Source organism: Brachycentrus maculatus, unplaced genomic scaffold (assembly GCF_059751285.1).
Source record: "Brachycentrus maculatus isolate JH-2025_06_01 unplaced genomic scaffold, ASM5975128v1 h1tg000087l, whole genome shotgun sequence".
Classification (NCBI taxonomy): Eukaryota; Metazoa; Arthropoda; class Insecta; order Trichoptera; family Brachycentridae; genus Brachycentrus; species Brachycentrus maculatus.
Genome location: NW_028280841.1, coordinates 1,074,106 through 1,087,903, shown reverse-complemented (window position 1 = coordinate 1,087,903; position 13,798 = coordinate 1,074,106). Strand labels below are relative to the sequence as shown.

At 35.2% G+C, this 13,798-nt stretch overlaps 1 protein-coding gene across 3 annotated transcripts; it reads right to left on the bottom strand.

Moving 5' to 3' along the window:
• Positions 1–2,504: 2,504 nt before the first annotated feature.
• LOC148310808 (CLIP domain-containing serine protease HP8-like) lies at positions 2,505–11,958 on the bottom strand. 3 transcript variants are annotated; one of them, XM_088257783.1, is made up of 7 exons: positions 11,839–11,958; positions 7,998–8,140; positions 7,366–7,504; positions 7,150–7,255; positions 5,233–5,420; positions 4,424–4,540; positions 2,505–2,891 (listed from the first exon to the last, which is right to left on the bottom strand). In XM_088257783.1, exons 1-7 carry the CDS (start codon positions 11,945–11,947, stop codon positions 2,575–2,577), a joined length of 1,119 nt encoding a protein of 372 aa, XP_088113909.1. In that variant the 5' UTR covers positions 11,948–11,958; the 3' UTR covers positions 2,505–2,574. The 3 variants fall into 3 exon arrangements, with proteins under 3 accessions (XP_088113909.1, XP_088113910.1, XP_088113911.1); XM_088257784.1 differs by having other exon boundaries at positions 4,430–4,540; XM_088257785.1 differs by having other exon boundaries at positions 4,436–4,540.
• Positions 11,959–13,798: the final 1,840 nt, after the last annotated feature.

Here is a 13,798-nt window from a genome sequence, read left to right as displayed (position 1 = left end):
CGAATGGATAGCGAGAGAATGACTAAGAAAAATGTGGCGAATGTGAGAAGAAAAACAGAACGAGGACGAGCAAAAAAGACTTGGCACGATCAGATCAATCAGAACCTTAAATCTGGCGGTGTCAAAAGTCTACGTAATCGGAGGGCACGTATGACTAGATGTATGGATGTGAAGGAGGCGAGGAGTGTATGTCAGGACAGAAGAGTGTTGCGTTCCATCCTCTCTGCCTACTCCTGCTGGGAAACGGCGTGATGGTGGTAGTAGTAGTAGTAGTAAAAAAATTATGTTAGTATGCAAATTTTACTGCCACCGAAATATTTTTTTTTACACAACCTTTAAGTATTCTTGAATAACAATCACTAATAATTCAACATGGTTTACCTTATCTGAACAATTTATTTAATTGTTTATTGGATAATGGAAATATGTTTGTAAACTTTTAACTTCTAACTGATTAAAATTTCTATAAAATCCCCAATAAAACCCTTATCATATTTGTTTATTTTACAATTGATTTTGTCAAGAAAATAAGAAATATTATTTCGAGAAATAAAAATACATTGTGTTCTGATCCACTCACATTTTTATTAACCAACTAGTTTCGGCAACAACCTGTTGCCCTCTCCAGGTTGTTGCCGAAACTAGTTGGTTAATAAAAATGTGAGTGGATCAGAACACAATGTATTTTTATTTCTCGGAATAATATATCAATATGATCCACAAAGTTAATGCTTTCAATATTCAAAACAAAATAAGAAATCACCCATTGCCTTGTATACCTATATAACATACAATTTGATTTGATATTACATGACATTTGTGAAATGAGGAATGAATGCAAGGCTGAGATAGGCATTATCGATAAAATTAAGAAAGGTGTGTATACAAAATAATTATTTGTGAACAAAGATTTGCACACTTGCAATGCAATGTTGTGAATAAAATTACTGGTCAAATTGCTGCATAAAATTAAAAATTGTATTTGCAGGCGTTTCCAGTAAGTAAAATAATAGGATCTTGCATATAAAAATAAAAGATTTCCCAATACAAATATAGATGGCTCCAGTGAGCTCATATGTACAGTGTCACGAGATTAATGATATTCATCAATTTTCCAAGTTCCAAACAGGATAATAGTGTGGTTGTCAGTCATGGGTAAAATGCTGAGTGTTGAATTTTTTATTTAAAATTTATTTTGTTAATACCACTATTTCTTTAAATCTATCGAGACACGTGTTTCGATACGTTCCGCATCATTTTCGAACACCATATAAAACAGTGGTATTAAATAAGTCAAAAATTAAAAATGGATTGATTTTACCACAATGTGACTGCCGAATCAATTAATGAGTTTATTTAACCAGCCAATGAAAGGTCATAAGCCCTGTAAATACCCAGATTTTTATATTCTTCTTCATCTATATTGAGATATCAATAATGTTAATGTTATGTACACTAACAATAATAATGTTTTGTCCGCCTCCGTAGTGTAATGGTCAGCACGCTCGGCTACCGTTCTGGAGGTCCCGGGATCGATTCCCAGAGGGGGTCAATTAAATATTATAGTGATTTTTTCACTGTAATATTTATTCAATATAACCCTGGACTGGTACTTGAAGCGGAGGGCTGATCACCTTTCCTTCACTTTCCTTCAAGTGATCAAGATAACACTGAGTTTATATGAAGCAGTGCCCTATGCACCATTGGTTTGCGGATAAGGGTTTTATTATTATTATTATCTACACAACATAGTTAAAGCGTTAACTTTCGAATGGAAACCTAGCCCAATGATCTTCTTCTGCTTGATGAAGGCTTTGTGGCCTGATTTTAAGAAGGACTAGCCTCCTGTGATGATGATTCCCAGATGTCGATCCATCTCTTTGGTGGTCTGCCCGGGAGTTGGCCGTGCAGTGCAATGAAGGGGAGTCTACATAGATTATATTCTCCTCACATTGTCTTCTTCGTTGCCTTCCCTACCTAACGACGCTGATGACAGTCAGCAGTCCGCCTTCTCCTGAGGAGTTTTAGGTGGTTTCCTCCCAGCAATGAGGAAATGCTGAGATGTTCCTGATTGGCCCACATTAGATTATCCCTCCTGCTCCCAACACAGATTACAATAAAATATATTTAATTAGCTAGAAGAAACAAAAATCCACTTCATGATCTATAAACCTTGTACATAATAAGCAAAGTAAATAATAAATGCTAGTCTATATCTTTTCATTCTAATTCTATCTAAAATAAAAATACTTAACGTCGTCTTGCATCTCGCATATTTCTCTTAAGGTGGAGACTGACTGGAGCATTCGTCGTAACATAACGTCGTAACATCGCTCGCGGCGAGCATCAGCGAGCATCCGAAACTATGGATGGAGCGCTCGGCTCGCTGTACTGACTGCCTGAATGCTCGCATCGTAACGTGTTACGTTACGACGAAATGCTCCGGTCAGTCTCCACCTTTATATGCATCTAAAGGTCTATAACGATAAAAAATCAATTAAAACTGGCCTTGATGTGATAACTTTTATTGAACTTCACATATTGAATGCCATTTCGGTAGGTAAATAGTAAAGTCTAAGGTTTGATATTGTCGGTGATCCAGGTGCTGAATGACGTCACCCTGGTGTATATCCCCGGCCAGTTGGCCGAGCCGCAGGGCGTGGGTCCGAAGCTGGAGATGCCCACCAGGTACCAGTTGGAGTCCCCGCCCTCCACCTCCTCGGACATGAGCGGCCCCCCGGAGTCCCCGCGGCAGGAGTCGCGCCCCTTCTTGCCCCCCGCGCACAGCTGGCTGCGGGTCAGCCGGACGTTGAACGTGCTGTACGTCTCGCTGCAGCGGGCGAAGTCCACCTCGGGCACCGTCACTTGGAGCTTCTTGCTGGAGGCTGACTCTGAAAACAACAACAAAAAACTGAGGATTAATGCTAATAATATGTTTGCTTAGAAGAGCTGGATCACACAGACAACTCTTGTCCAATATCAACTCTTTCAATGTCTTTCCACCGTTCCGTGTCTGTCTGCTGTGCTGGTCGGGGTTGTGGACGTCTGTGGACCGGCCAACGTCGAGGCGGAATCGGATCTAGCTGACTAATTGAACTACATACTAATCCCTTTCACTGCCTACACTGGGGTTCTTCTAGAAAATTTGGTGATGGACTTACAATCTTCTATATATTTAGATTGGCAGTGACAGGTATATTGAAAGCTTTTAAATGTAAATTCACAGTAAAATCGGGATACAATTTTATATTGTTTCACATTTTCAATAAATTTCGCAACTTAGTTTTAAAAAAATGCTTAGCAAGAGCAAATCTGTCAGGAAGCCTAAATGATTCTGTATCAGATCTGGGAATGCGATGGGACAGCTTTCAATATGTCCAATATCAACTTTCCACAATGACGGGAGCTCAACAAGCTGATCTCCGTCATCACCATTGCACAGGGAGGTGTCCTGCGCAACATCTTGGCCATGCTCCAGCCAAAGAAGACCGAGAAGAAGGCAATAATTCAGATACCAAGGCCTATTCAGATACTAAATTTTATCCCTGTACGATGATTCTAACCTGTGCAGACGAGGCCCTAAAGATTTCAAAATGATTAAATATATTCTCAATATTATTAATATTTAAAGCATTTACTTTGTGGTTAGTCATTTTTATTTTTACAAAAATGTTAATATTATTAGTATATAACCACTCACTTTCGGTGAGTGGTTATATACTAATATTATTAACATTTTTGTAAAAAAAGCTTAATTATTCTGACTTCAGAATATTATATATATATATATATATATATATATATATATATATATATATATATATATATATATATATATATATATATATATATATATATATATATATATATATTATTATATATATATATATATATATATATATATATATATATATATATATATATATATATATATATATATATATATATATATACATATATAATATAAAACCCTTATCCTCACCCCAATGGTGCATAGGGCACTGTGTCTTATAAACGCAGTGTTATCATGATCGTTTTACACATGAAGGAACGGTGATCAGCCCTCCGCTTCAGGTACCAGTCCATGATAATATTGAATAAATATTACAGTGAAAAAATTACTTATATTTATTTTTACCCCCCTTGGGAATCGAACCCGGGACCTCCAGAACGGTAGCCGAGCGTGCTGACCATTACACTACGGAGGCGGACGAATATTACGACTAGAATATTACGGCAACTAATTGCATCATCATCATTCAAATGCGATGTATGCAAAGTGATCACTTGCCAGCCTATGACAAATCGTAAGCTCTGTAAATACTTAAACATCCATATCCTTCTTGTAAGTCTTTTACGCCTTTTTTTATATTTATATGGTTTAAACAAATTATCAAATAATAAATAAATAAAAACAGCCAACCCTGACCATTACCGGTTTCAGTTTTTCCCCATCCGATGACAGTCAATGAATTCCCCACTTGAGACTTCAGAGATACTCCTAAATTGATCGTGGGAAGGCAAACCGGGCGTATAAAATCTGAAAAACAAAAAATTGTATCTTATATCAACATTTCCATAATTCCATAAAAATGTCTGTTTATAAAATAAAAAATAAATAATAAAATTCCATAATAAAATTCCATAATAAAGTGTTAATAAAATTCCATAAACCAGTCTGATGATGTCGGTAACGACGAAACCCGGTCGCTGGTCAAATAAAAAAGTGGAAAAGCTAAAAATATTGGTTTTAATCTAATAATAAATTAAAAATGCAATTCCATCACGAAGTGTCAGTGGATAATATAAATCTACCATAAAAATAGATATTTCTTGTACATATAATAAAATTTAATTTATTTGTTTGGGAATTATACAGCTTGTACATAAAAAATATAAAAAATACTTATATTGACTATGATAAAATAATAAAAATAAATAATAAAACCCTTGTCCGCACCCCTATGGTGCATAGGGCACTGGTTCATATAAACGCAGTGTTATCTTGATCGTTTACACATGAAAGAAAGATGATCAGCCCTCCGTTTCAGGTACCAGACCAGGGTAATATTGAATAAATATTACAGTGAAAAAAAAATCACTTATATTTATTTGACCCCCCCCTGAGAATCGAGCCCGGGACCTCCAGAACGGTAGCCGAGCGTACTGACCATTACACTACGGAGGCGGACAAAAGCCAATTAAATAATTAGTTAGTTAGTTACAAGTTACCAGTGTATGTGACGGGACGGGATAGTCTGACGAGAGCAATGTCATTTTGTTGAGAGGAATCGTTGCTCATGTATCCTTCGTGGACGGTGGTGGACTCCACGGGAATATCCACAGGATCGGGAGAGCATATCCCCTCCTTGCAGTCTGTATCTGTGCTCAAGTCCCACTCCCCCAGGCGGACACTCACCCTGCCAACAATACGTACACAATGAAATACAACTGGTTGTGTGTTGGCTAATATTTTAAGCCAGCATAAGCCAGCCAAGAGAAACCTTGACCATTTTTGTTTACATGTTAATTGGGAGATATACGCACGCACACACAATTCCAAAAAATATTGCAATTTTGTATGGCATTGACCATTTTTAAACTTTATAAAATAAAACATAAAACTTTGTTTTAACCACTTTTTATTGGTACATTTTTTCCAGCCGGTTTCGACAAAAAACTTGCCATCTTCAGGGTTTATGTACTAATTCTATAACATTTAAATACTCATAGTTAGGTTATGGTTAATTACCCTTCCCTTCCGATGCCAAAAACTTCAACGCACTCCGTTCACCATATGAAAATATGGTAAAATATTCATATGGTGTACGGAGTGCGTGGAAGTTTTTGACATCGTAAGGGAAGGGTTATTAACTATAACCTAATTATGAGTATTTCAATGTTTTAGAATTGGTACATAAACCCTGATGATGACAAGGTTCTTGTCGAAACCGGTTGGAAAAAGTGTATCAATAAAGAATGGTTAAAACAAAGTTGTTTTATTTTATAAAGTTTATAAAATGTGCCACAAAGTATCAAAACATTCAAGAAATTGACCATGTTTGTTTACAAATTATTTAACACACATATACATATTAGACATTAATTAGGAGATACAAACACACATGCATTTTAAACAATATAAGCCCGTCAAGATAAACCTTGACATTGGAAAGTTTTATTCACATGTTACACATACACTCAGTCTGATATCGGATCCGTGTTAGTTTATAAGGAACTATCAGGAGATATATTATTAGATTGAAACCAATATTTTTAACTTTTCCACTTTATTTACACAGATTACAAGTCTGAATCACCAGTCTGATGATGTCGGTAACGGTAACCCGGTCGCTGGTCAAATAAAAATAAAGTGGAAAAGCTAAAAATATTGGTTTTAATCTAATAATATATTAAAAATGCAATTCCATCACGAAGTGTCAGTGGATAATATAAAACTATCAGGAGAGGTGGTATCACACATGATAAAACTAGTTAAGGATAATGGCGCCATAAACTAAGCTAGGACACAAAATGTCGAAGCTTCTTCTAGTGAACGGAAGGTCTCCTGACGATAGTCAACAGTCCGACTTCTCCTGAGGAGTTTTACGTGATTTCCTCCCAGCAATGAGCAAATGCTGAGAAGTTCGTGATTGGCCCACACGAGATTATTCTTCCTGTTCCTAACACAGATTACAATAAAATATAATATATGCATTTATTATTAACTTGCTTAGTATGTACACGGTTTATAGATCATTAAGTGAATTTTTATTTCTTCTAACTAATTAAATATCTTTTATTCTAATCTGTGTTGGGAACAGGAGGGATAATCTAATGTGGGCCAATCAGGAACATCTAAGCATTTGCTCATTGCTCAGGAAATCACGTAAAACTCCTCAGGAGAAGCCGGACTGTTGACTATCGTCAGGAGACCTTCCGTTCCACTAGAAGAAGCTCCGACATTTTGTGTCCTAGATAACGCTAAAAGAAGCAAAAATCTACTTGTTGATCTACATATTAACCTTGTATATAGTACTAAGCAAGGTAAATAATAAATGCAACACACTCGCACACATTCCTGAATGAATGAGTGAATTTTCTTGTGGTAGTTTTACAAATGAATAGTCATGTTTTTGAAACTCTTACAGACTGATTCCAGCTGTGATAGCTTCTCCGCTGATGCAATGAGCAGCCGTCAGGACATATTGGGCAGAGATGAGCGACCCTCCACAGTGGAAACCCTTCCCAGTCGCTGGAAAAAAATACTTTATTTAGAAGTCATATGTCTGGGTCCTTTTTAAAATAGTCACCTCCCCGACGCACACACTTTTTCTATTTTTTGAAGATAAATTGTGAACTTACGCTTTGAGTATTCCAGAAGTGCCGCCCAAGGATAATCTGTTATGTCTGTCTCTGTCCCTCCGACGATTTTATCGTTTACGCTTTGTCCGCACTCTTCTTTCGTGGGAAGAAGTGGGGCCACGTACTTTTTGCAGCATACCTGAAAACAGGCGTTCCTAAAGCATTCAAAATATTATGTTTTTTGCATATTAAACGCATTATTAACTTTGTGGTATGGTAATGTAAGACTCTTCTTTATCGTTCATCGTTCAAATCCACATTTGACCTGATGTTACAATGGCTATTCAGTAGTCAGTAATCATGAAGTAGTGTTTTTAAGTAGTATTACACAAAGTGAACGATGAATGATAAGGAGAGTGTCATTAAACATACTCGGTTATTGTTGGGTAATATATCCAAAATATAACAAGGTTTGTTGGATTAAATTCTACATTTATTTATGTATATGTTAATACGTGACGCGTTTCGCTTTTTAGGACATTATCAAACACTGAGTGTTTGAGTGTAAGTAAGTCGACACCTGACATACACGCACAGAAGAGAAGATAAGCTGATCAGTCCAGCGCTTCAGGTACCAGTCTCAGGTGATATTAAATAAATAGAATAGGGAATGTAAGAAAGATGATGCTTACCTTGGGGTCCCTCCCCCTAAACCCGCAGTGAGACTGCTTCAGGAAGCTCGCGATGTTTGGAGGAATGGGTCTCGCTTTTATAAGCGGTTGGAATTCGGCGCAATCCGACAGGGGTATGCAGTTCACGGGTTCGCATGCATTTTCTGTAAGAAGAAAAAAAAACAAAATCTTTCACATTCGGAAGCCCTTACTTTACTGTACCAAAAAATTACGCACGTTCCGGTATGCATTCATTATGTTAGAAATAATGAATGCAAATAGAAAAGCAAAATAAAGGAATGGGTGAATGATCAAGAGTTTATTTTATGAAAATTGTAAAATGTTTACTTTTTTGTGTATATTAGGTTAAAATGGTTAAAAACAATTAAAATGTATTAAAAAAGAACTCCACCGACAAGACACACAAGGTGGCTTGGTGGGTCTCTGCATTTTTTTTAAATATGTGTAAAATTGTGATTTAAATAAATGTACACAATTTATGTTGGTAAAAAATATTTTCAAAAAATCATTGAATATATGGAAAAATAATAATATTTATGACAATTTCTTTTGTTTGATAATTATAGCACCAAAAAATACCAAACGAATTCTCTCGTCGCGAAAACTAACATAGAAACAGTTTAATATCGTAAGTATCAATAACTCTTCATAAACTACATGTTCAGAAATTTAGTCACACTATTGAAGTTTCGTCCGCCTCCGTAGTGTAATGGTCAGCATGTTCAGCTACCGTTCTGGAGGTCCCGGGTTCGATTCCCAGGGGGATTTAATAAATATAAGTGATTTTTTCACTCTAATATTTATTCAATATTACACTGGACTGGTACCTAAAGTGGAGGGCTGATCACCTTTCCTTCATGTGTAATCGATCAAGATAACACTGCGTTTATATGAAGCAGTGCCCTATGCACCATTGGGGTGCGGTAAGGGATTTATTATTATTGAAGTTTTACTTTTATTTTCATGTTACGTGTTATAATGTCAGGGGGCTTGTGCACTACCCGGAATTTTAACGTCCGGCAGTCCGGTTTTGAAAAATAAAAGCGACTACGACAGTTTAGCGTGATCGAATTTACGCGCAACATGATCACGCACGTTTCGTTCAAGAAAGATGGACAAAAGCACAAGCCAATCATCGTTTTATCACGCCAACTGACAATCCAAGCCAATCATCGTTTTATCGCGCTGAACTGAAGTGCCGGACGGTACAATTCCGTGTAGTGCACAAACGCCCTTAAACTCAAAATACTCGTACTGCTTTGTAAAACAAAGAAAAAACACTTTTTAATTATGTTACTTTTCACTCTAATATTTATTTAACTTTACCCTGGAATGGTACCTAACGCGCATAGCTGATCACATTTCCTTATTATATTTAAGATAAAGATAATACTGCTTCTGTACGATGGAATGCCTTGTATACTATGGTTAGAAGTAGAAGAAGAAATTATTTATATTATATTAACTTGTAACAATAATAAATTGTGAATAAAAGTTTTTTTTATATATGTGTGCCTACGATTCGTAACACGAGGTTTACAAAGAGATATTGTTACTTCCTATGTAAAACTATTTCCGTGAATATATTTCTATAAAAAAAGATAACATGGTAATATTTTCCTTCGTAAATTGGGTGTAAATAATATGTAAAGTGGGTGAATAATAATAAAATAAACAATGTGTTGCTTTGTAATTAAAGTTTATAATTAAAGTTTATTCTTAATTTATCTTTATAATATTTTTCTATCTATCTATCTGATTCTGACAGTTCAGAATATTATATTTTTTCTATCTGATGTCTTTTGTTTTATTCAGTGCGACGCATGCGACATCTGGTGGTAGATCTGTTTTATGTAGGTACTATATGTAAGTACTCAATAAAATGTATAGGTAGGTACCTAGGTATTTTATTACATATATACACATATGAATGTTTATACATATATCTAAGAGTGATCATAAATTTATCCCCAATTACGAAACAGGGAAAACCCGAACTAGTGTTATTTAAAATAAAATTTATTATTGCGATAATTTAAGATAAACTCTTGTTATCTTTGACACATATTAAAAATAAGATATTCACATTAAGTATACGTCGTATTAAATTACAAACCGGCCATCTCCAAAGTGATTTTTTTTATTATTTTTAAAATTCATGTTTACCTTGTTGAAAATCATAATTATCGGTCCACAAAGATTATGTGGATTGCAAAAATGTATCCATATTACATTAATTTTCCCTATATTTCTATATAGTGTAGAATAATTATATTATTTCTTTAACATCTCATCAAAAAAGAAGAAGAATATGGAAGTCTGGGGCATTTACCGGGCTGACGACCGTCATAGGCTAGTTTAAGTGATCACTCTACACGTGTGTAACATTCACCAATTCTACCCATTATTGACAACCACACTACTCAAATTCTTGGAAGTTCTATATATATAAACCAATTTTGAAACATTGTTCTTGAATCACTAGAACTTCACTAGAGACATCTACTGGTGAGATGAAAAGAAGCTTTTTATTGAGCAGAAACTCTTTTAGTATGTGAGGTCCGAATCCTGGATTATAATCACACACATGAGGAACGCCAGAAAAATATCATTTGCATTTTTTTTATTTAACCTGTCCCTATCTACGGTTACTACCCAGACTTCCGTATTCTTCTTCATCCATGTTGAGTTGTGTTTCAACTTTGTCCACTTAGGTGAGAAGAGTTGTGAACAAAGATTTGGACATACTAAAAATTTTCCAGGCGTAATGTCATTTTCTATAACCCTTTATAAAGGGTGGCACAAAACTAATGAACCTATCGGAAGATGTTAAAATTTTTGCGAATGGCGTCGTACATCAATCGTATTTTAAAAATAAATATCAAGCCACTTACTGAACTTTTTACTGTGCATCAGATCTTTTTAGGTAAAACCTGAAGGTTGTTTCTCAATTTGAAAAATGGATAGTATATTAAAAAAATTATTAAACAATACCTTTTCTTCAAAATGCAAAAACAACATTTTCTGCCCTGTGGCGGGTAAATATTAAGTTAAAAATATGCCTCTTTTGCTGGGATATAGTACATTTTTTGGGCATCCCGAAAACATGGACAACTGAAAATTTATGATTTTTTAATTATGACGTTCTTGAAAGGAGTAAGCGATATGTAATTAGCTGTTTCTTCGCTTATTAGCAAATTGGTATGTTCGAACTTGTATTTTTTTTGTAACTCACAATTTAACAAACTAACTAACTAGCTAACTATAATGTCGCTACTCCGCAGGGGCAGGCAGAGAGTATAACGCCTCATCAATCTCTCTTAGAAAACAATCTACACCTTTTCCACGCATTAGCAGTAAATAAAATATCAATCAAAATCAAAACCCTTATCCGCACCAAATGGTGCATAGGGCACTGCTTCATATAAACGCAGTGTTATCTTGATCGTTTACACATGAAGGAAAGGTGATCAGCCCTCCGCTTCAGGTACCAGTCCAGGGTAATATTAAATAAATATTGCAGTGAAAAAATCACTTATATTTATTTTACCCCCCTGGGAATCGAACCCAGGACCTCCAGAACGGTAGGCGAACATGCACTATGGAGGCAGACAATAAAATAAAATAAAATAAAATAAATATTAAAGGCAGTGAGAATTTTGGCAACTAATAAACAAAAATTAAAAACTCCTGTAAGTCTTCTCTGCTATCGGTAAGAAGCACAGCATCGTCAGCATACAAAAGGCAACAGACAGTCATGTTATTCATTTATTCTCCAATCTTTACATGCAATCATCCCCGTATAAAGTAAACATTGTTTAATTATTGCTTATGTACTCACGAGCAGTTGTCCCGGCAAGAAAGAGGACAAATATCGCTACAATGACAAGATGTGGTTGGTGACACTTGTCAACAGCACACTTAACCTTCATCTCTCCGAACAAACTCATGGCCGAACACTGATAGTTTTGTAAAAATATACACACTGGCCGGCCAAAGTGATACCATCCCAAACCACTTAAGCCAGATTTCCCCACTTTGCATCGCAATACCAGAAGCCCAAGGATTTTACTTAACCCTTCCCAGCCCGGCGCTCACATCAAGTCTAGTCAGTACATTAACAAAATAAACCCCGAAAACCCGTATCTGATGTTTTTAAATAATGTGTTAGTATAGTTTATATTTGAAGCACTGACTTTGTGATTTTCCAATTTATAATTAAAATGTAGAAAGTGACCAACTAATGAAATGTACTCAGGAGGGCCATTTAAGTCACTTTTGCCAGTATAAAATCGTTTGGGATTTTTTTCAGGGCAATATAAAGCTTAATAAAAAAGCTTCTTTACATCTCACCAACAGATGTCTCTAGTGAAGTTCTAGTGATTCATGAACAAGGTTTCTAAATTGGTTCATATATATAGAACTTCCAAGAATTTGAGTAGTGTGGTTGTCAATAATGGGTAGAATTGGTGAATGTTACACGTGTGTAAAGTGATCACTTAAACCAGCCTATGACGGTCGTAAGCCCCGTAAATGCCCAGACTTCCATATTCTTCTTCATCTTTGATGAGATGTCAAAAAATAATATCAATATAAAGCTAATTATTTTACATACTGAGAGACGCCTGAAATCATGATCTTAAATTTTTATGCGTCTTACAATTTAAGTAGTTATTTTATTTACAACATTTTCGTTATTGTGGTTGTCAAACGTGGGTGGAATGTTGAATGTTACGCGTGTAAAAAATGACATTTTTTACCAGCCTACGGGCGCTTGTACACTACCTAGAATTACACGGAATTTTACCATCCGGCACGTCAGTTAGCGTTTTAAAACGATGATTGGCTTGTGCTTTTGTCTATATTTCTTCGGATCGGTGCCCTTGATCGGTGCGTGAACACGTTGCGCGTAAATTCGATCACGCTAAACTGTCGTAGTCGCTTTCATTTTTCAAAACCGGACTGCCGGACGGTGAAATCCCGTGGAGTGGACAAATGCCCTATAACGGTTCATAAGCCCAGCAAATACACTGATTTCCACTTTTTCTACCTTGGAAATTCTGATATGTTAAAAAAAGTATTTAAATGAAATTACTCATAATATTTTTAGTGTCCAACTTATTTTTAAAATCTGTATTATGTTTCACATAAGAGATTTTAATTAAATCTATGTAAAGATATCAATAAAAAATGTTAAAATAAATTTTATTTTCAGATATCTCTTAATAATAATGTATCGGGTTGTGGTCAGAGTTTCTCGGTTCGAACCCACTCTACCACAATTTGATACCTATTTCTAATAATGAGCCGCTTAGGCTCACAGAAATAGTAAAAAAATATAAATATTTGTGTAAATAATAAAAACACAAATATTTCTTTTCCCTTAAAAAAATAAATAAAAATACTTCAAAAAATTCAGGAAGAATGTTACAAGCATTTCAAAAAATATTCTGTTAATAAAAAAAAACTTCCCAATTGAAACAGCAGATGTCGTCAAAGAAGTGGCACATAAAATATTATTATTGATTGAAGCATAAATATAGCTTACGAATTTTATGACGCGTGGGTGTCAATCACGAGCAGAATAGTATATGTTTCACGCGTATAAAGTGATCACTTAAACCAACCTATGACAGATCATAAGCCCTGTAAATGCCTTACTTTCATATTCTTCTTAATCTTTATTGAGATATCGACAACAAAAAAATATTAAAACTTTCAATGGTTGTGAGCAGATTTGATTGATATAAGTCAAAAATTGTGCTTATGTTCTTTTGTAATATCGAGTACAGTAATTTCCC